Consider the following 20,397-nt stretch of genomic DNA (forward strand, 5'->3'; position numbering starts at 1 on the left):
CAAACTCGCTCATCCATGTCTTTATGGACCTTGTTTTGTGCACTGGTGAGCAGTCATGTTGGAACACAAGGGGAAAACCCCAAAATGTTACCACAAAGTCGGGAGCATGAAATTGTCCAAAATGTCTTGGTATTCTGATGCCTTAAGAGTTCTCTTCACTGGAAATAAGGGGCCAAGCCAACCCCTGAAAAACAACCCCACACCAGAATCACCCCCCCCCCCCCCCACCAAATGTTTTGGACCAGTGCACAAAGCAAGTTCCATAAAAACATGGATGAGTGAGTTTGGGGTGGAGGAACTTGACTGGCCTGCACAGAATCCTGATCTCAACCTGATAGAACACTGTTGGGGTGAATTCAAACAGAGACTGTAAGGGCTCTTTCACACGGTCCGCCTCCGTAGGCGGATCCGTGCTGCTCAGCGGGGATCGATCTGCGATCCCCACTGAGCCGGCAGATGACAGCTCTGTCTCCGCTTACAGTGCGGAGAGGGAGGTGTCACAGCCCCTGCTGCTCTCTATGGGGGATCGGATGAGAGCGGACCGCCTGTCCGCTCTCATCCGATCCGATCTGTTCCGATACCTGAACGGATGGAAAAATAGGGTTTCCCTCCGTCCAGATTTCACGGACAGGATCGGATACGGGTGTCAGCGGGTGTCAGCGGGTGTCAGCGGAGGTGTCTCCGCTGACATCCGCTGCCCCATAGAACTGCATGGAGGATCCGATCAGATCCGCCTAAAAAACTGACAGGCGGATCTGATCGGACCACCCGTGTGAAAGAGCCCTAATCCAGAACTTTTCGTCTAATATCACAAATGCGCTTCTGGAAGAATGGTCAAACATTCCCATAGACACACTCCTAAACCTTGTGGACAGCCTTCCCAGAAGAGTTAAAGCTGTTATAGCTGCAAAGGGTGGGCTAACTCAACATTGAACCCTAAGACTGGGATGCTATAGAAGTTCATGTGCATGTAAAGGGAAGGTGTCCCAATACTTTTAACAATATAGTATATATACATATACACACAGACACACACACTAACCGTATATATACATTGAATAACTATAAAAGGTCAAATGTTCTATAAGAGGTCAAATTCTACCCCATTACCACAAGGTGTATTCTTGGTTGACCTACTTAGCTACAGCTAAATGGTCTTACCTTAAATTACAATAAATTTGAAACAAGTACGGCATTTACTACAGTATGTCTCTTCTTCAATACAGGCTTTTTATCGTGTTGTTGTGTGATTTAATAAATACCATTCATACACATGCGTGGGAGTTATGTCACATGGCCCTGGCCCATCAAAGCAGCTGAAGACCCCACACATGGAAGAAGGCAGGGAGAAGATAGCAGTGAAGGAACATGAGGATATCACATCGCTGGAGGTGAGCATTTGTGAATTCTAACGCCATTTTAAAGACCAACCAAATTGTTTCTTATAACTGGCAAAAAAAACACCTTAGATCAGGGGTCTCAAACTGGTGACCCTCCAGCTGTTGCAGAATTTCAATTCCTATAAGGCATTGTAAGGCTGACAGTTGTAAGCATGACTCCCATAGGCAGAGGCATGATGGAACTTGTAGTTCTGCAACAGATGGAAAGTCGCCAGTTTGAGACCCCTGCCTTAGATCCTCAGCCAAGTTGTATTGCTGTGCTTCTCCTGATGTCCTAGTGACCCCCTTTACAGGGTTGGCACTCAGTAAAAATTTGTCACAGGCAAAATAAAAACCTGATAGAGGATCCAATCTTTTGTCTTCAGATTTACCTTTTCTATGTAGTGCAAGGGCCTGCCGGATTGCATACAAATTGAAAGTGTTTAGGTTTGACCTCATATTATATGGTTTTGGTAAGTCTACAGACAAAAGTCTTCAGATAATCTGCACGTGTGTACGGGGCATTAGTGTCCATTTTCCCAAACAGTTATTTTGTCGTTTAAAAAAATTATTTTACCACTTCGAGTGTATTTACATATTCTCCATGTGTAGCAGAATTCTTTGGAAAGCTGATATATAATTCAGACGGGCATTTTTATGTGGATGGTTGCCTGCCATAGATCACCATGTTTTTCTAATGAAGTTCTACAGAAGTAAAACAAGAAAATCATTTAAACACTAGAGTAAACTTGAGTTTCATTGGGTCCCTCTTTAGACTGTTACGTGCAGTAGGATCAAAAGGCACAACCTTTTTTCTCCCCATCTTTGATAGAGTAAGAGAGGGTTATTACCCCAGTCAGTTTCATTTTTCCATGTGTGTTCTATTGGGAAGATTTCCCTTCCTATCCCATAGCCAATACAAAGTAATAAGGAAGTACCCCCAAAGTGACAGAATCCCTGGTTGTCACCAGAATAAGTGTCCCCATTGGAAGGTTTGTCCTTTATTCCCGATCTGGTAAAAACCCAAAATTTGGAACATTTTTTTACTGTGTCGGACTGCCTAGCACCCAGCCTGGGTGCCTCAGTCAAGATACAGCTTCCTTCACTCTGAAACCAGGAATTATAGCTGAATATTGCACCCAAGAATTAGACAACTCTAGTTTGGGTGCAAACTAGAACTGACTTTATTGTAAATTCACACAGAATATATACCACACAAGATCAGGTAAGAGCTTGAGCACATTATCCTAAACAATGCAAACTGTAAACAGTAATAGCAGTTCACCTAATGAACAGCGACCATAAAAAGTAATCTAATGAAACAAACCTATAACATCCCACAAGAGTTTGGTAATGAGGTGAAGTGGACACAGTACTAACTGACAGACAGAAACAATAGATGACTCAATTAACTATGAGAGTTGGGAGGCACATGATGGGGAATTATACCATGAGAGAAAGACACCCTAGTAAACAGATTATAGCAGGAGTCCCCAGAATCAGGTTGTTTTGACTGGATTATGATAACATCTGCTCTGAGTCTGGGAGCCAGGGGGGGGGGGGGGGGCGTTGAAGCAGTCAATGCTGGTTTTTGCATACAGACCTCAAATCTGTATCTAGTTCTCAGTCTGTGTTTCAGGGAGATATGGGCCTGAATCTGAAGCAAAACCACTCCAAAAGGGTCCCCTAGGCACACCCCTTCAAAAGAAAAGAGCCCCCTCCAAAGCCAGGGCCCATAGTCGATAGGCAACCCCATAGCTCCTAACTGTCCCTGATTTCGAGGGACTGTCCCTCATTCGATACAAAGTACGTCTGACCATCTTTCTGAATTATTTGTCCCTCATTTTGGTCCCTCATAAAATGCAATACTTACAGTGGGGAAAATAATTATTCGATCCCCTGCAGATTTGGGAAGTTTGGACACTTACAAAAAAATGAAGGGTCTATGATTTTTATCATAGGTGTATTTTAAATGATAGAGGCAGAATATTAACCAAAAATCCAGAAAAAAAAACACATGATATAAATGTTATAAATGGAGTTGCAGTTCAGGAGTAAAATAGGTATTTGATTCCCTACCAACCAACAATAATTCTGGCTCCCATAGACTGGCAACAGTATATGCTGGTGGTGCACAGATTAGTCCTGTCAATTTAGGAAGGTGCTCCTAACGACAACTCGTCATGTGTATAAAAGTCCCCTGTTCACAGAATCTCTTTTCTATTCAAACCCACCATCATGGGCAAGACCAAAGAGCTGTCAAAGGACATCAGGGACAAGATTTTAGACCTGCACAAGGTCTATCCAGCAAGAATCTTTGTGGGAAGGAGACAATTGTTGTAATTTTTTATTCACAAATGGAAGACACACAAAATAACCATCAATTGCCCTTGGTCTGGAGCTCCATGCAAGATTTTGCCCCATGGGGTAAGGGTGATCATGAGAAAAGTGAGGGATCAGCCCAGAACTACATGGGAGGAGCTTGTGAATGATCTCAAGGCAGTTGTGACCACAGTCACCAAACAAACCATTGGTAACACAATACGCCACCATGGATTGAAATCCAGCAGCCTCCACAAGGTCCCCCTCCTCAAGAAGGCACATGTACAGATCCATCTTAAGTTTGCCAATGAGCATCTAAATGATTCAGAGAAGGATTAGGAGAAAGTGCTGTGGTCAGATAAGAAGAAAATTGAGCTCTTTGGCATTAACCCAACTTGCCGTGTTTGGAGGAAGAAAAATGCTGACTATGACCCTAAGAACACCATCCCTACAGTCAAGCACGAAGGTGGAAACATTATGCTTTGGAGCTGTTTCTGTGCTAAAGGTACAGACCGACTTTGTCACATTGAGGGGCCAATGGACGGAGCCATGTATTGTAAAATCTTGGAGCAGAGAGAGGGGTATGGGGAAAAGTGAATAGCAGTTTTAAGATGTTTATACCAGGCTAGGAAAGCTATAACAGAGAAATGGATAAAATCAAAACCACCATGTATAGTAGATTGGTTGAGGAAAGTCAAAAATACCATAATTAGAGAAAAATTGTCTTACAAAAGAAGAGGAAATACTAAAAAGTTTGAAAAAATATGGAAAGTATGGAGAAAAACTCCCGGCCTAGTACCTGATATTTAAAATGTTTAGTTTAATTAATGTAACTTGGAGTATGATATGGGAATGGAGGTGGGGGGGGGGGGAAATTTACCGGTGGGCCACCGGCCCTTGGGCCGCTTTAAGGTGGGGCCGCTTTGATATGGGCCACTCCAGTGACGGATATCTTCTTTCCTACCAGCCGCTGTGAGCAGCATGACATCATAGGTGACGGGTGGCTGCGCGGCGGTGGATCATCTCCTGACTGTATGAAGGCGCCGGCATCTGATCCCTCCCACACAGACGCCAGGTGCCAGCGCAGCATTATCGCAGCAGGAGCTCATCACACTGACTGCCTGAGTGAGCAGAGCGGAGCCTGAGCTGCCACATGTAGACAGCCAGGTAAGAGTAAATGGGCTGTGGGGGCGGGGACCTCGTCCTCTTGTATTGCATTTGGGGGGGAGAATCAGCATATTAGGGCCCCTAATACAATGCTGATCCCCCCTCCCCCTAATACAATGCTGATCTGCCCCCTCCCCCTAATACAATGCTGATCCCCCCCCCAAATTAGGGGGAGGGGGGTAAAAAGCATTGTATTAGGGGAAGGGGGCGGGGGGTCAGCATTTTATTCGGGGGAGGGGTTTAGCATTGTCTTAGGAGGAGGGGGCTGGGGGGGGAACAGCATCGTATTAGGGGGAGGGGGCCAGAGGGAGGGGTCAGCATTTTATTAGGGGGAGGGGGGTCAGCATTGTATTAGGAAGAGAAGTCTGGGGGGAACAGCATTGTATTAGGGGGAGGGGGGTCAGCATTGTATTAGGCCCCTAATACAATGCTGATCCCCCCTCCCCCCTAATACAATGCTGCCCCCCCCCCCAAATTTAGGGGGAGGGGGGAAACAGCATTGTATTAAAGGGAGGGGGCCGGGGGGAACATCATTGTATTAGGGGGAGGGGGGGTCAGCAGTTTATTAGGCGAGTGGGAGGAGGATTGGCAGTGTATTAGGGGGAGGGGGGGAATCAGCATTGCACTCATTAAATGTACATTAAAATGCATTATTTTACCTTTTATGAACAAGAAATCAACGTTGTGCTGGTATGACGACGCAATGCTATGGGGCTGGTATATCATTTTTTCCAGGGCTGGTTTTTATACCCAGTCCGGCCCTGGGGGTAGGTTTGCTGGGAGGGGGATAAAAGGGACGACTCACTGTTTATTAATATTTTTGTATGTGATATATTAGTCTGTGATATCTTTGTTTATTGATGATTGAATAAAAATATAAAGAATTAAAATCTTGGATTAGAACTTTCTTCCCTCAGCCAGACCACTGAAGATGGGTCATGGATGGGTCTTCCAGCATAACAATGACCCAAAACATACCACCAAGGCAACAAAGGAGTGGCTCAAGAAGAAACGCAATAAGGTCATGAAGTGGCCTAGCCAGTCTCTAGTCCTTATTCCTATAGAAAATGTATGGAGGGAGCTGAAACATCAAGTTGCCAAGTGATATTTTAAGGATTTAGAGACAATCTGTAAAGAAGAGTGGACCAAAATCCCTCCTGAGATATGTGTAAACCTGGTCAACAACTACAAGAAACGTCTTACCTCTGTGCTTGCCCACAAGGGTTTCTCCACCAAGTATTAAGTCATGTTTTGCTTGATCACTGAACTACAACTCCATTTAAAACATTTGTATCATGTGTTTTTTTCTGGATTTTTGGTTGATATTCTGTCTCTATCATTTAAAATACACCTATGATAAAAATTATAGATCCTTCATTTCTTTGTAAGTGGCAAACTTACAAAATCAGCAGGGGATCAAATAATTATTTCCCCACTGTATGTAGCAAAAAGTGTTTTACAGTGCTAGGGGAATAATAGTGGTAAAAACGCACTTGTGGGTTTAACCAATCATATTTTTTGTAAAATTCTCCTTTAGGGGGGGGGGGCGTTTTTCTGTCCACTAGACTTCTTCTCAGAATACTTGTGTTTATGTTGTTTAACCTCTTCCCGACCGCCCGCCGCCTATTTACTGCGGCAGTGCGACCCTCCTGCGCAAACCGACGTATACCTACGTCGGTGACGCGCCTGCAGCTAGGGGACTGCGATGCACGGGGCTGGCGGCTCCGATTGCTGCCTGACACCCATGATCGCTCCCCACTGAGAGAGAGAAGAACGGTCAGCTGTTGTAAACACAGCTGACTGTTCTTCTCCCTGGAATGATCACAGAACTCCTGTGATCCTTCTAAATAAGAACACAGGTCTCTGTGATCATTTCACAAGCCACGCCCACCCACAGTTAGAATCACTCCCATAGGCTTACATTTAATCCCTTGATCACCCACAGAATTAACCCCTTCCCTGCCAGTTTCATTATTACAGTAACAGTGCATATTTTTAGCATTGGGGGCGCAGGGGCACCGCCCCCTCTAGCAAATGCGTCTGGCCCCCTAATCTACATGTGGGGCGCTGGACGCATGGATTCCAATAGGGATTTTTTGTTTTTTGACGCACCATGATTAGAGCCAGAGGCTTTAATAGGCTTCAAAAAAGGGTTGGCTCGGGGCGCAGAGCACTGACTCTCCTCCCAGCCAATCAGGAAGAGGGTTGTGAGACCCCTTTCCCAGATGGCAAAAAGGAGAAGCGATCTTACTGGCTAGTGGCCATGAAGAGGCAGAAGAGACACGGCTGGAGGAGAAGGACAGCGGCTCAGCCATCCAGCACTCCCCGACTCGGACAGGAGGAGGTAAGGAGGCAGACCATTGGGGGGAGATGTGTCGCCTGCCAACTGAGACTGACTGACTGATTTAGCCTGGTAAAAACAGAGGGGGAAAAAGTCTTAAAAAAAAAACAAAAAAAAAAAACGCTAATGCAGTCACCACATTTAATGTTTGGTAAGCAGCGATATATTACATTTTGATTTTGGATTTAATACTGCATTAACTTTCAGGTATTAACTATTCCAATGTCTGCTCTATCAACTTCAGGATCGCTTCAAGCCAAGAAGAATATTAGACTAATTTTGGTTTGCAAAAGTCCCTTGAATTACTAGACTGCAAATTAATATTGAAGAAAATGAGTGATAAGCACTCAGGTGGTCACGCCTAGGAAATCACTATGATCAATATGTGTGTGGGGATATAATTGTGTTAAAAATAAATATTTAAGTAAATGAATTTGAGCTGCTAATCCAAACAACAAAAAGTTGGATAATGAGCAAAAAGGTAAAGACAGCGCTCAAGTGCTAGTGCATAAGAATACTTCCCCAAATATTGCAAAATAATAATTTAATATATGTTAAGTATATAAATATATAAATAAATAATTGATTATTATAAATAAATAAATTCAAGACCAATAGTACTCATAATATATGGTCTAGGAATAAAGTGAATGTTGGACTCGTTATGGCGTTATGGCGCATTAGGGAATTTTGTGGGGTCACAGCTTGGTCCCCAAACATGTCCAGGGGCTCTAGCTGTGGGAGCCTGGACTCTTTCGGGGCCCGAGCTGTGGCCCCTCAAATTCCCAACCGCGACTGACCTATAGATTAACATAGCGGGCCAATCTACCATAAATTGAGGGCACTGTGGTACCTGAATCACGGGGGTTACGAGCACCAAACTTGGTACAGGGATACTAGATGACCCCCAGGGTCCACACACATTTTTTTGTGTGGCCGATGCCTAATTTCTACGAGGACTGGCATGGGGGTTGAATTTGCATGAATACTGTGGAACATAGGTACCAGTGTGCCCTGCTCTGCAGGTACCATTGGATAGCTAAGAATATTAAGATTAATATGGTTCCCAGCAGTCCCTGTTCCATGGTACTGCCCAAGGGCCACACAATCCCAAGAGGCCCCTGAAAAAGTTGACCAGAAAATTTCAGGCTAGCTACTCCAATATTTTAAGCGTGGCCTCCCCTACCTCTGTGCCAAATATGGGCCCCCAGGATCATTTGGGGTCCAAGCTGTAGGTAGCCCCTCAAATTTACAGTGTACGACCCTTCCATAGATTAACATAGCAGGCCAAGCTACTATAAATGTAGGCCCCAAACCATGGGGGTTCAGGGCACCATACTTGGCAAACTTTTACTAGAGGATCTCCAGTAGCCACACAAATTTTTGGGGGGCAATGCCTAATTTTAACAGGGACTGGCATGCTGATCGACTTTGGCTAAATACGGCGGAACATAGGTAATGCAAAGCCCCACTTAACGGGTACTATCGGATAGCTAAGACTATGAGAATTAACTACTTGCCGACCGGGGCATAGCCCAATGATGGCTACAGCACGGTCAGCCTATTCTGGGATGGCATACAGGGACATCCTCCCAGAATCGTGCTTCCCGCGGATTGTGTTAAAGGGGGAATGACAGGGGCCCTTTACCACATGATCGCTTCATCTAATGACGGAGCGATCATTTGTCCACAGACCGCTTCATGTTCATTTCCGCTCTCTCCTAGCACGCTGTACACACCGATTGGCACCACCCCTGCCTCTGCCTCATTCATGCCCACCTGTGCCTCATTCATGCCCACCTGTGCCTCATCAGTGATCATTTGTGCCTCATCTGTTCAACATCATCCAGCCTGTGTCCCCGCCATCATGCAGCCCGTGTCTCCACCGTCATGCTGCCTGGTGCCCCCCCCCCCCGTCATGTAGCCCGTCCCCCAGTCATTCAGCCCGTGTCCCCAGCCATCATTCAGCCCGTGTCCCCCGCCATCATTCAGCCCGTGTCCCCCGCTGTCATTTAGCCTGTGTCTGTGTGCCCGTCAGAGTCCTCCTTTACATCAAGTGTGTCCCCGTAAGAGTGCCCCTTTACATCCAGTGTGTCCCCGTCAGAGTGCCCCTTTAAATCAAGTGTGTCCCCATCAGAGTCCTCCATTACATCCAGTGTGTCCCCGTAAGAGTCCTCCTTTACCTCCAGTGTGTCCCCGTCAGAGTCCTCCTATGCATCCAGTGTGTCCGCATCAAGAGTGCCCCTTTACATCCAGTGTGTCCCCATTAGAGTGCCCCTTTATGTGCCCCGGTCAGAGCTGTGTGTTCTGTAATCACGACAATATTCCCACCATTTCCCAATAAGAATCTCAAGAAAGAATAATCCGCCCAATAAGAATCATTTTCCGTCGCACGCATGAGCAGATACCGCAGAGAGCGAGGCAGAATCTGACATTTAGATTCTCATCCCGCCGCGCTCGGTCTCTCGTCGGATAATGCATCTGACAAACTGCGCATGGTAGTGAATCGTCACGCCAGCTGATCAAGGAATCAGCTGGAGTGACGTCATGTACTGCGAATGCGCAGCTCATCGGATGCATCTTTTGACGGGAGGCATTATTGGACAGAACACCGGCAGTGACCGAACAAAAAAAAAAAAAATCGACAAGGTGGTTGCACTGAAGTACTGTCCCTTATCTTTGGAATGTTGGCAACTAGGCTGTTTAAGCAGAACCCTACTCTCTCTATCAACCATAACTATTTTAATCCTTTAGTCCATTAGTAAGCAGATGTCATACATCCCAGGAGTCTTCAAGGGCATTTTTTAAATTTTAATTTGGAGTAGGGAAGGAGGGGGTTTCACAGCTAGGCTCACCCTTCTGCCAGCATGCCTCAGCTAAGGGCAGGTGGATTCCAGGAAGTAAATGCTACATGAATAACCTGCCGTAAGGGAATTTGTCAACAAAATAAATCATGGAGACATGGATGAATGGGGGCATTTGCCTTAAATATTGAAATGTTTTCAGTTTGTGGTGCCCGGATACAGTTTAGTTCTGCTTTAAGTGGATGGTAAGGGTGACTTTTTTGCATCAAATAGATATAAGAAAGCAATGAGGTAAATGTGATTTTTAGGGTTTACAAACACTTTATAAATTGTCCTGAAACACTTTTTTTTGTTAAAACCCTTACCTAATGACAGCTGTGAAAGGTGGGATCCCCCCCTCCCTTTTTGGGGGATTTCCTCTAATTTCCAGTTATGTGTCTAGGAGGGGAAATCTTTGCAATGGGGGCACAAAGCGGGCAATAAAAAAACATAAACTGATACTTTTCCCCACTGTTCAAAACTTAAAAGATAAAAAAGGCTTGAAATAAATGTAACTTTTTTTAGCCCCTAGTAATTATATTGCTTATATACTGTGTGAGATATATACTGTGTGAGATATATATACATATACACACACATATATACACTTTTATATATATATATATATATATATATATATATATATTTATTTATTTATTTTTTATTATTTACACACACACAGTATCTTTTTCCTTTTAGGTACGTGCCCACAAGTGGTCGTTAAATCTGTCAGTAACAAGAGAATAAAATCACTTGTGCTTCTCAAGAATGCAATCATTTTTAAAAGCAAGACACGACGATAAAGCCAGTATATTAAAAAAAAGTAAAGTAAAAAATAATGAAAAAACTTACCACGATTCCAGAGATCTGGCAAAAGTTGAAGAACAAAAGAAAAGAAAATGCAAAAAGGCGTCTGGTAGCCATGCTGCGTCCTCAACTCCCACATGTGACAATGTTTGCTGAAGGGCTCAGCTTATGTCAATAGGACCCTGGTGGTCAAATGGTCAGTCTGGTGTTTTGCAAGCAGTCATGACTTCCTGTGCTGCTGTCAGCCTCCCTCAACACTTTAGGATTCAGTTAAAAAATGAGCATTTAATTATTAACCACTTGTCAAAGATGATCCTGTGGGCGAAAACTGGGAGTTTAACTGTCTGCAATTATTGCATTTTATGGAAGATCGCACCGAGCTGCTGTAACTTCTAAATAAGCCACACAATTGCTGCTAAGAATTTTTTGTGCCAGAATTGTCAGTATAATTACCTACTGAGGATCCCAGTAATACTTGATCAGCCTCAGTGCGGAGGAGCAATTCAATGCTACTAATACAAATAGGAATCATCGGGCAGTAGGGCCTTGTGTCCAATATCATGTCCTCATGAACACAAACAGCAGTAATTCAATCAGGAACTGATTCTCTTACCTTTGATTCACCTAAATGTTACCCCCTCCTCCTTAATCCTGATAATGGCTATGCTGGAGATTGTAGAACATTACTTAGGCTAGATTCGCAATAGCCAATGCTCTGAAAAGCGATCTGTGGTGGATAGCTTTTTCAAGTGCTGTTGTTAGGCTTTCAGGAGGCGATCCTGACTGACACCTCCTGAATTCCTATTTTTTTGTTTTGTTTTGCGGAACAGCAGTTTATAATGGAACTTATGCGCTGCTGTTGAAGCTTAGCCCTTGGACTTGAATGCCCGAGTTTGACAGGTTGTGCCTCGTGTCAACGCGACATGCCATGGTAATTTTGGACAGTCTCCTCCTGCTATATTTTAGACCTTAGGTGGGTGGCCAGAGAGCAGTAAAAATGTGGCTTGGCTACCTGCATAAAAGATGCCATAAAGAGAAGAATCGTGAATGTAGTACTAGCTGTTTTGAAAAAAAAAAAAAAATATATATATATATATATATAATATATATATGTGTGTGTTTGTATATATATTTTTTTTTATTATATTATTTTTCATACACTTCAGTAGTGGTACCTGTATAGCCCTTTTGGACTAGGGCAGCTTACATTTCAACTGTGGGCCTATTTATTTGGTGATAATGTTATGGAAAAAAATACATATATATATATATATATATATATATATACATTTTTTTTATTTATTTTTTTTGGGGGGGTGACTAGGCTTTTTTGTCAATATTGTTTGGTAAATATTTTATTTTCTATGGACTCTATAAACAAACAAAAAGTAAAACACATTTTTTTGACCAATCGTTAGTTTTGCTGTAAACAGAAGGTATACATTTCGTTGTATAATTTCTCCTGTTGAACATGGTTCTAAAATTATTTTTAGTTTCTTTAAGACCCGGTTCACACTAATGCGAGTGCCGGGTTCGCATGTAATGTCGGAGCGCACTGCTCCGACATTACATGCGATCAGCTGTGCGGTGCGAGTTTAGCCATACAGTTTTTATGGCTAAATTCGCATCGCACCCGGTGCAAACACGCACAGGAGGCATTTTTGCAGCCGCATCAGGATCGGATCGCACAGCGGTTCACACTTGTGCGATCCCATCCTGTGCGAACTGCACGATCGCACTGCGATATGCGATCAAACTGGGGGTGTCGTTAAGATTACATTGACACCCCCAGCGTATCGCATATGGCAGTGTGAACTGCCGGGGGTGCGTGTGCGATGCGGGAAAAGGCTGCGAATTCGCAGCCTTCCCGCATCGCAATAGTGTGACCCGAGCCTTAGACCCGGTTCACACTGATGCGAGTGCCGGGTTCGCATGTAATGTCGGAGCGCACTGCTCCGACATTACATGCGATCAGCTGTGCGGTGCGAGTTTAGCCATACAGTTTGTATGGCTAAATTCGCATCGCACCCGGTGCAAACACGCACAGGAGGCATTTTTGCAGCCGCATCAGGATCGGATCGCACAGCGGTTCACACTTGTGTGATCCGATCCTGTGCGAACTGCACGATCGCACTGCGATATGCGATCAAACTGGGGGTGTCGTTAAGATTACATTGACACCCCCAGCGTATCGCATATGGCAGTGTGAACTGCCGGGGGTGCGTGTGCGATGCGGGAAAAGGCTGCGAATTCGCAGCCTTCCCGCATCGCAATAGTGTGACCCGAGCCTTACAAAGTGCAGCAAAATTATTTGCAAATAAACAAAAACTCTTTTTATATAATTTTATGCTTGTCTTGTTATGCAACACTAACAAATATAACAAACTAAATGAATAAAAACAAAAATATATATTATTAGTAAAAAAAAAATAGAAATTAAAAAAGATAAAAAAAGAAGAAAAAAAACAGCTAAGGTAACGAAAAATTCAATGAATGTTAATAAAGGGTTAAAGTGTTAATAAAGGGTTAAATGGTGTTAAGTGTTGATAAGGGGTTGATTAGGAATGCTTTCTTTAAAAAGTTAAGTCCAAAATGTAGTGCTGTCCCACAGGAGCCGCTGGTTACTGGTTTGCCCTTATCCTGCACAGGTCTTGTTTTTGTTGTTTTCTTGAGGGAAAACAACCTGGATGGGTTTTAGGGATTATAGGATAACCAACTTGACTTGAAGAACAGCAGATGAGGACAAATGTCCTTCCCTATGTACACAAATAGATGAAGATCCTGGACTGTACTCCCTCCAGAATAAACACAGTCTCTATAGATCAGTGGCCAAAATTCTTTATAAACCAGGAGCTCTCAGTCCCCTTTAGTGATATAGCCCAAAATTCAAAACTGTATGCAGGAGTATAGGGTCTCCTCAATAGAAGATCGAACAGTCCTGATGCTTGTAGATATTACTAGCCCACCTGGCTGCTTCTGAAAAACGCCCCAGGACAAGGGCTTGGGATTTAGCACAATGCTATCCGTGGAAAGTATGCTACGTCTGGCAGTCTCTTCCCTTGTATACCCCTGGGTGTGCTGAGGTACTCACACTGTCCTTTGTTCCCCCCGCACTGGACAAAAATCCTGTTCAGGCCTCCGACTGATCAGATCTTACCATGCCAGCCTGGGTTACTTCTGCACAAGACCTAAAGATAATGGAGATCCCTCTCTTTAGCTTACTCTCCTTCCTTCCTTTCCTTAGCTCCAGCCTGGAGGCAGAGCCCCCAGACCCGGGGTTCCCCTCCCAGGCCACATAACAACAACCTCAGCAGTCCATCTTTCACCTGACTCCCCTGATGGCCAGGCTCCACCAAATTTAAGGGCTGACCCAGCCACCCTGCCAGGCCCCCTCAAGTATGAAGATCAGGACCTCCAAGCCTGCGCCCACCAACTTCCAGAAGCTTCTCCAAGCTTTTAGATCTGGGGGGGAAGTACCAGAGATCTCCCCTGTAGAGCCATCAAGCCTCACCTGTAGTAACCGGACCTAATTACAGACTCACACAACTACAATGAATCAACAAAAAAAATGTACCTACACTAGAGGGTGCTACATACGGTTCCTTTAATCAAAGTCATATGCAGATCAAAAGGTCACTAATCATTTATTATTAAACTTGAAGATGACTACTTGTCTAGGTGTCCCATAAAACACAAGGCATTAATGACATCATGGATATCCGGACTGCGATTGGACCTTCTACAATTCTACCTTGTACAATTCCACAATAACTACAACAATGCCCATCCCACAATAAAACTCAAATTGAATTATTCCCAAACAAAAATCGGTTTCTTTGATACCACAGTAAAAGAGAACTCTCCACAAACATCCATCTACCACAAACCCAACGACTGACTCACATACCTAAAGAATGTCAGCTCCCACCCCTGATACATAAAATAATTTATAATTCACAATCAGGCCACAAGATACAACCAGGTATGTTCTGTATTCTGACACCATGGACAGAAACTAAATCTGGCCATAGACAAGTATTTTCTTTTTTCTTTTTTTTTTTACGTTTAGCCAGCACACTGCAAAAAAACAAACAAGATATTTCTCCGTCCACACAAACAAGGTGGGTGAAGGATCCCCCAACTGCCCACCAGCATATTGTATTTTGACAGTGAGACCCTTTGCTGTCAGAAAACACTAATCAGCAGCTGCAGCTGCTGATCAGCAAAAGTTTTCGAAATTGTCTATTCAACAGGTTGATCTCACAATTGACTTCTGTTAAACAGGGAAGGCCACATACTAATCAAAATTAAGCCGGTCCATGCTGAATTTTCAATCCATCTACGATCAGCTTTGGAACACCTCACGGGTGACTTTCTAAATCAAGGTTATAACCTTGCAACAACCAACATTCAGGAAAGAAGAGCAGTGAGTATCCCAGAACTGATCTCGTGATTTAACAGATCCAAAAGGAAAACTGCATTCCACTCATGGTTACCTAAAAGACACTTCTGGTAGTATTCTGTGGAGTAGCAAAAAAACTGCAGCTCCTTCTTTACAGAGAACATAGACTACCAGAAATAATTCCAGAGCTACCTCTCCTTGTATATCCACAGCCATCAAACTTAAACCGACCTATAATGAGAAGCTCACTGGACACATTGGAAAAAATGGCATATCCCCAAAGGTGTGAAACTTTCACACATATACAGAACATTACACTTACAGGGTACCAATAGCAGGCTTGCTTGAACAATACAGCATACAAGGCACCTATAATGGCAATTTTTCTAATTTGGTATACCTAATTATTTGCAGGGTCTCTATGTTGGAACTGGATACATGATATGTCAGCAAATTAATCTACACAGGTCTATTAATAACAACAAAACTGATGTTCCTATTGCAACACATTTCTGCATCAGAGGCCACAACTTGAATGACCTTCGTGTTATGATGCTTAAAGGGGATTTTAAATCACACAAGGAAAAATTGGAGTGGGAGTGCAAATTCATAAGAAAATTCTGAACTCTGGAACATGATCTTAACAGTGACAAGAATTGCATGTGTTACTATGATTTCCTGTAAACCATCATCTCTGCACATCTCCACGTCAAACGACTTTACAAGACGCACACTATTCCCACTTCTCACTTAGGTGTGAAGTGTGACAGGACGGCTCCCCTTTCTTACAGAGACACTAATCCCTATCTACATATGTATATTCCTTTTTCAGTACCCTATGCCACTCATCTGCATCTCTTTGTTGTTTAATGTATAGTATGTATGTGTCTACCGCCAGTTCTCATAGCCTTAGGAAGAGGCCTATGTGCCTCGAAAGCTTGCACTGCAACCTATTTAGTTAGCCAATAAATGTTATCACCCTAGATCCAACACTACAACCTTGTCAATGGCTAATATCACCCAACACTCTTCATATTCTATATATAAATGAAATAGAAAATATGATAAAACAATGGCTTTGTTTATTGCATTTATTCAATGACACTTGCAGACTATCTGCAGGTGTCATTTTACATAGGAAGAGCTGTGTTATGAAAGCGGGTAATTGGCAGTAATAGCGGTGGAGGGAAGCAGCAGCAGGGGAAGAGCAGCTGAACATTAGAGTTGCATTGTAAAAACTTTCCTGAAGTTTTTTTTTGGATAGATCTCTAATGTTATAAATCCTAATAAAATGCAAGACTGGTTGAAATGGTGATCTTTTATCAGCCTGGAGTTCAGCTTTAACTGGGATGGTGGAGACCTAAAATCTCATAACTTCTCTAATTATTTTAAAATAATTATCAGTCATAGTATATCTTCAGCTTTCATTAAACTAATACCCGGTGATCATCCCATGAAGGTGCATGTGCAGGCACTTCTTGTTATGGGGTGACAATGCTCTGTCCCCCTGTCACATAGGGTTCCCATGGATACTACAGGCAGTCATGTTTACACACATTACACAATCATGGTCCACTGTTGTCACCATCAGACAACCCTTAGAAGCCAGGGGCTGATCCAACCCACCAGGCTCCAGCTATAACTAAATTCTTGCTTTTGGGTGGACCAGTCCTTTAAAAAAAAAAAAAGAGAGAGCCATGCTTAACTTTCTTATATACCAGATTATTTTCTCCAGCAATGTAGGAGGCTAAGAGGTACAAGCGTACAGCATATCTGCTATTTCAGCTCATTCAGTTCATTTGGAGCTGCGTGAAGAAGCATGAAAAAGTGAAAAAAAAGCTCAAAAAAGCTTAAAAGCACACAACAAAATAGGAAAAATTAGCTGAGGGAAGGGTTTGTGAGAAAAAATGCTTAGGCTCAAAAAAGCTCAATGAAGCGCAAAGAAGCTCAATAAAAAAAAGTGCAAAAGAGCACAAAAAGCAAAAGCTTCTTCAAGCTTTTAGGCCCCTTTCACACAGGCTGTTTTTCAGGCGGAACCTGATCAGACTGTCCATTCACCCCTATAGAGCGGCAGATGTCAGCGGTCACCGCTGACAACCGCCACTATCCAATCCGATCCTGCCCGCCAAATCCAGATGGATGAAGGTCCTATTTTCCATCCGTCTATTGAATAGGATTGGATATGATCAAGTGAAAATGGACTGGCGGTTCTGAAGAGCAAGACTGTGGCTGTCTCTGCTCTGCACAGTGAGCGGAGACTGACCTGTTATACGCCTGCTCAGCGGGAATCAGCGGAGTCTGCCAAGAGGAGGTGCCCATGTGAAATGGGTCTTAGGCAGAGAAATAAAAGCTCAAATGCCTGTAAAAGCAGCTTTTTTTTCCCCTAACTGCAGTGTGCATGAGCCCTTGCGCTTCAATAGTTCTTTGCATAAAAAGGCAATTGTGTTTAACGGGATAAACACTTGTATCAAACTACCCAAAAACGCTTACACAGCATAGTTTCTGCAATAACAGATATTGCTTTTCCTCAGTACAATCACTTGCGTTAACATGCTGGGAAAACAAATTTAGCAAGATCATTCACAAAATCCACATAGTCTGAGCAATTGGTAAAGCTGAGCACGTAGGAAAAGCAAAAATCTTCCCTTGCAGTGGAGTTGTATCTACACTGCAAGAGTTAAAGTGTTATTAAAGCTTCATTTTTTAAATTTTATTTAAAAATAAACATGTTATTCTTATGTAGCACTACACTACGTAGGGGCCACTGGTAACTGGTTCTCCTATTAGTGCACAGCCAGGCAACACGCATTCTCCATTAATGAAGATAGACTAGTGCGCTCAAAATAAATATACATAAACAAACATGATAAATTGTGACGGTGAAAAACCATATGAAGAGAAAATATATAAAAATATTATCCTTAAAAAGTTATTATACATGTGTCACAAAAGTGCAGGAAAATAAACCTTAAATGGTGCCATAAAAACAGTGATATGCAAAAAAATGCTCAAAAAAGTCACTAATGAACAATGTGGTGTTAGTGAAGCCTTCAGAGTGAAGTCCAACAGGTGATTCCTTGATATTGGGTGAATTCACACACCTGCGATGTCAAGTGCTGCATGAGACCCCACTGTGAACAAACAAAAAATGGATGGCTGCTTACCAGAGAAAATAATCAGAAAGCCTGTGGTTGTCCTACACTCTAGGATTAGACTGGCCCCAGCAGATAATGGAATCTCCTTCAATGACAGCAATCCATAGATCAAGGTGCTTCATGTGCATTCAGGGCTTTCCAGGACTCGCATACAAATGAATGGAAAGACTAATAGTGCATTACCTCTAAAAACTTATTTTATTAAATAAATAAGTTGCACTTACATGAATATTGATGAAAAACTGCATTGACAAACTGATTTGACAAGTGTGCACGGCCGCCTGCAGTGTGGACCTTGCGTGGTGACGACGTGGCTGCTCCACCCGACGTGTTTCCCCTCAGAAGACGTCAACTGGGATTGGAGGACAGCCCGCACCGTCACAATCAACCTTATGTAATCTCGAGGAGAGAGACTTCCAGTGGCATACACAAGAACCCCGGACATGGGAAAGTACACAACTTCCGTTTCAGTTCTCTACCTCATTCTTTAAAAATGAGAACCTACACTGAAAAGAAAAGGAATTAAAACCTTTACCCATTAATAAAAATTAGCTTAAAAATAAACAGCCGCCTGTAAAACCAGCCTCAGTGGTGCAAAAAACAAAAAATACAAAAAATAAATAGAAAAATGAAAGAATAAATAGGAATGAAAAAAGAAAAATTGAACTAAGTGAAATTAACTATAATGAAAAAAACTATAATAAAAAATAATAATAATAAAAAAATAATTTAAAAAAATATATAAATTAATTAATAAATGGAAAAATAAAATAATAATAAAAAATATAAAAATAAATAGTTAATAAATGAAAAATAAAGAATAATAAAAAATAAAGAAAAATAAAGAAAATATAGAAAATGGGTATAAAAAATGTTTTACAAATAAATCTTTTCTAAAAGTTTACCAGTAACCAACAATCACTAAAATGAGTAAATCTCAAAAAGTCTAAGAAGTACTAAAAAATACTAAACAGTATGGATTCTTTGTATTTTGTAGAGGACTCTCACCTTTACAGCACAAATTTAAAAATAACAATTGAGGAAGAAGGAAAAAATTCATAAACACCCACATATGTATAAAAGATTTTGGAAACCACAGTATAGAAATCCAACTGTTTCTTTAGCTGTTATTAATATAGGCACTGATGTCCCATTCTACATTGAGTCCCAAGGGTCTGTAACACTTCAAATCATAAATCCACTGAGTCTCCCTCTTGGAAATAGTCCTCTTCAGATTGCTCCCTCTCCAGTGTGGAATATATTTATCAATCGCTATGACCTCCAAAGAGGAAGGGTTTTATGGCGACATCTTGAAAAATGCTCAGACAAAATATGTCCTTCAAAACCCTTTCCAATATTAGCCAAGTGTTCGCCCACCCTAATATTAAGAGTACGGACTGTCCTCCCAACGTATTGAATACCACAACTACACCAGAGGGGATAAACCACTCCTCTCGTATGACAAGTAATGAAGCTCCTAATGTTATACTCTTTGTTTGTGACAGTTGAGGTAAACTGAGGGGTCTTTATCGTCTCGGAGTTGACACAGACATTACATTTCCTGCATGGAAAGAAACCCTTCATATTCCCAAACATAACTGGTTGGATAGGTTTTTCTATGGGATTTGGCGCAACCATATCTCGTAGATTATGTGCTCTTTTATTATTAACATTGGGTTTGTCTGGAATAGTAAGCAAGTACCTTATCTCCCTTCAAAATATTCCAAAGTTTTTGAATGGTTTTAGTAAGCAGCCATTCATTCTTTTGTTTGGTCATGGTGGGGTCACTTGCAGTACTTGACATCACAGGTGTGTGAATTCACCAAATATCAAGGACTCGCCTGTTGGACTTCACTCTGAAGGCTTCACTAACAGCACATTGTTCATTAGTGACTTTTTTGAGCATTTTTTGCATATCACTGTTTTTATGGCACCATTTGAGGTTTATATTCTTGCACTTTTGTGACACATGTATAATAAC

General features: G+C 42.4%; 1 protein-coding gene across 1 annotated transcript in view; it reads right to left on the reverse strand.

Moving 5' to 3' along the window:
* Nucleotides 1-11,075, reverse strand: part of HGFAC (HGF activator) — a 165,288-nt gene extending 154,213 nt beyond the window's left edge. Inside the window, exon 1 of the mRNA XM_082243346.1 lies at nucleotides 10,905-11,075. Coding sequence (XP_082099472.1) covers nucleotides 10,905-10,976 — 72 coding nt within the window. The 5' untranslated portion in view covers nucleotides 10,977-11,075. The remainder of the gene's footprint in view (nucleotides 1-10,904) is intronic.
* Between the last annotated feature and the right edge of the window lie 9,322 nt (nucleotides 11,076-20,397).

The sequence above is a fragment of the Pelophylax lessonae genome, assembly GCF_965119305.1.
Source record: "Pelophylax lessonae genome assembly, chromosome: 1".
NCBI classification, from domain to species: Eukaryota; Metazoa; Chordata; class Amphibia; order Anura; family Ranidae; genus Pelophylax; species Pelophylax lessonae.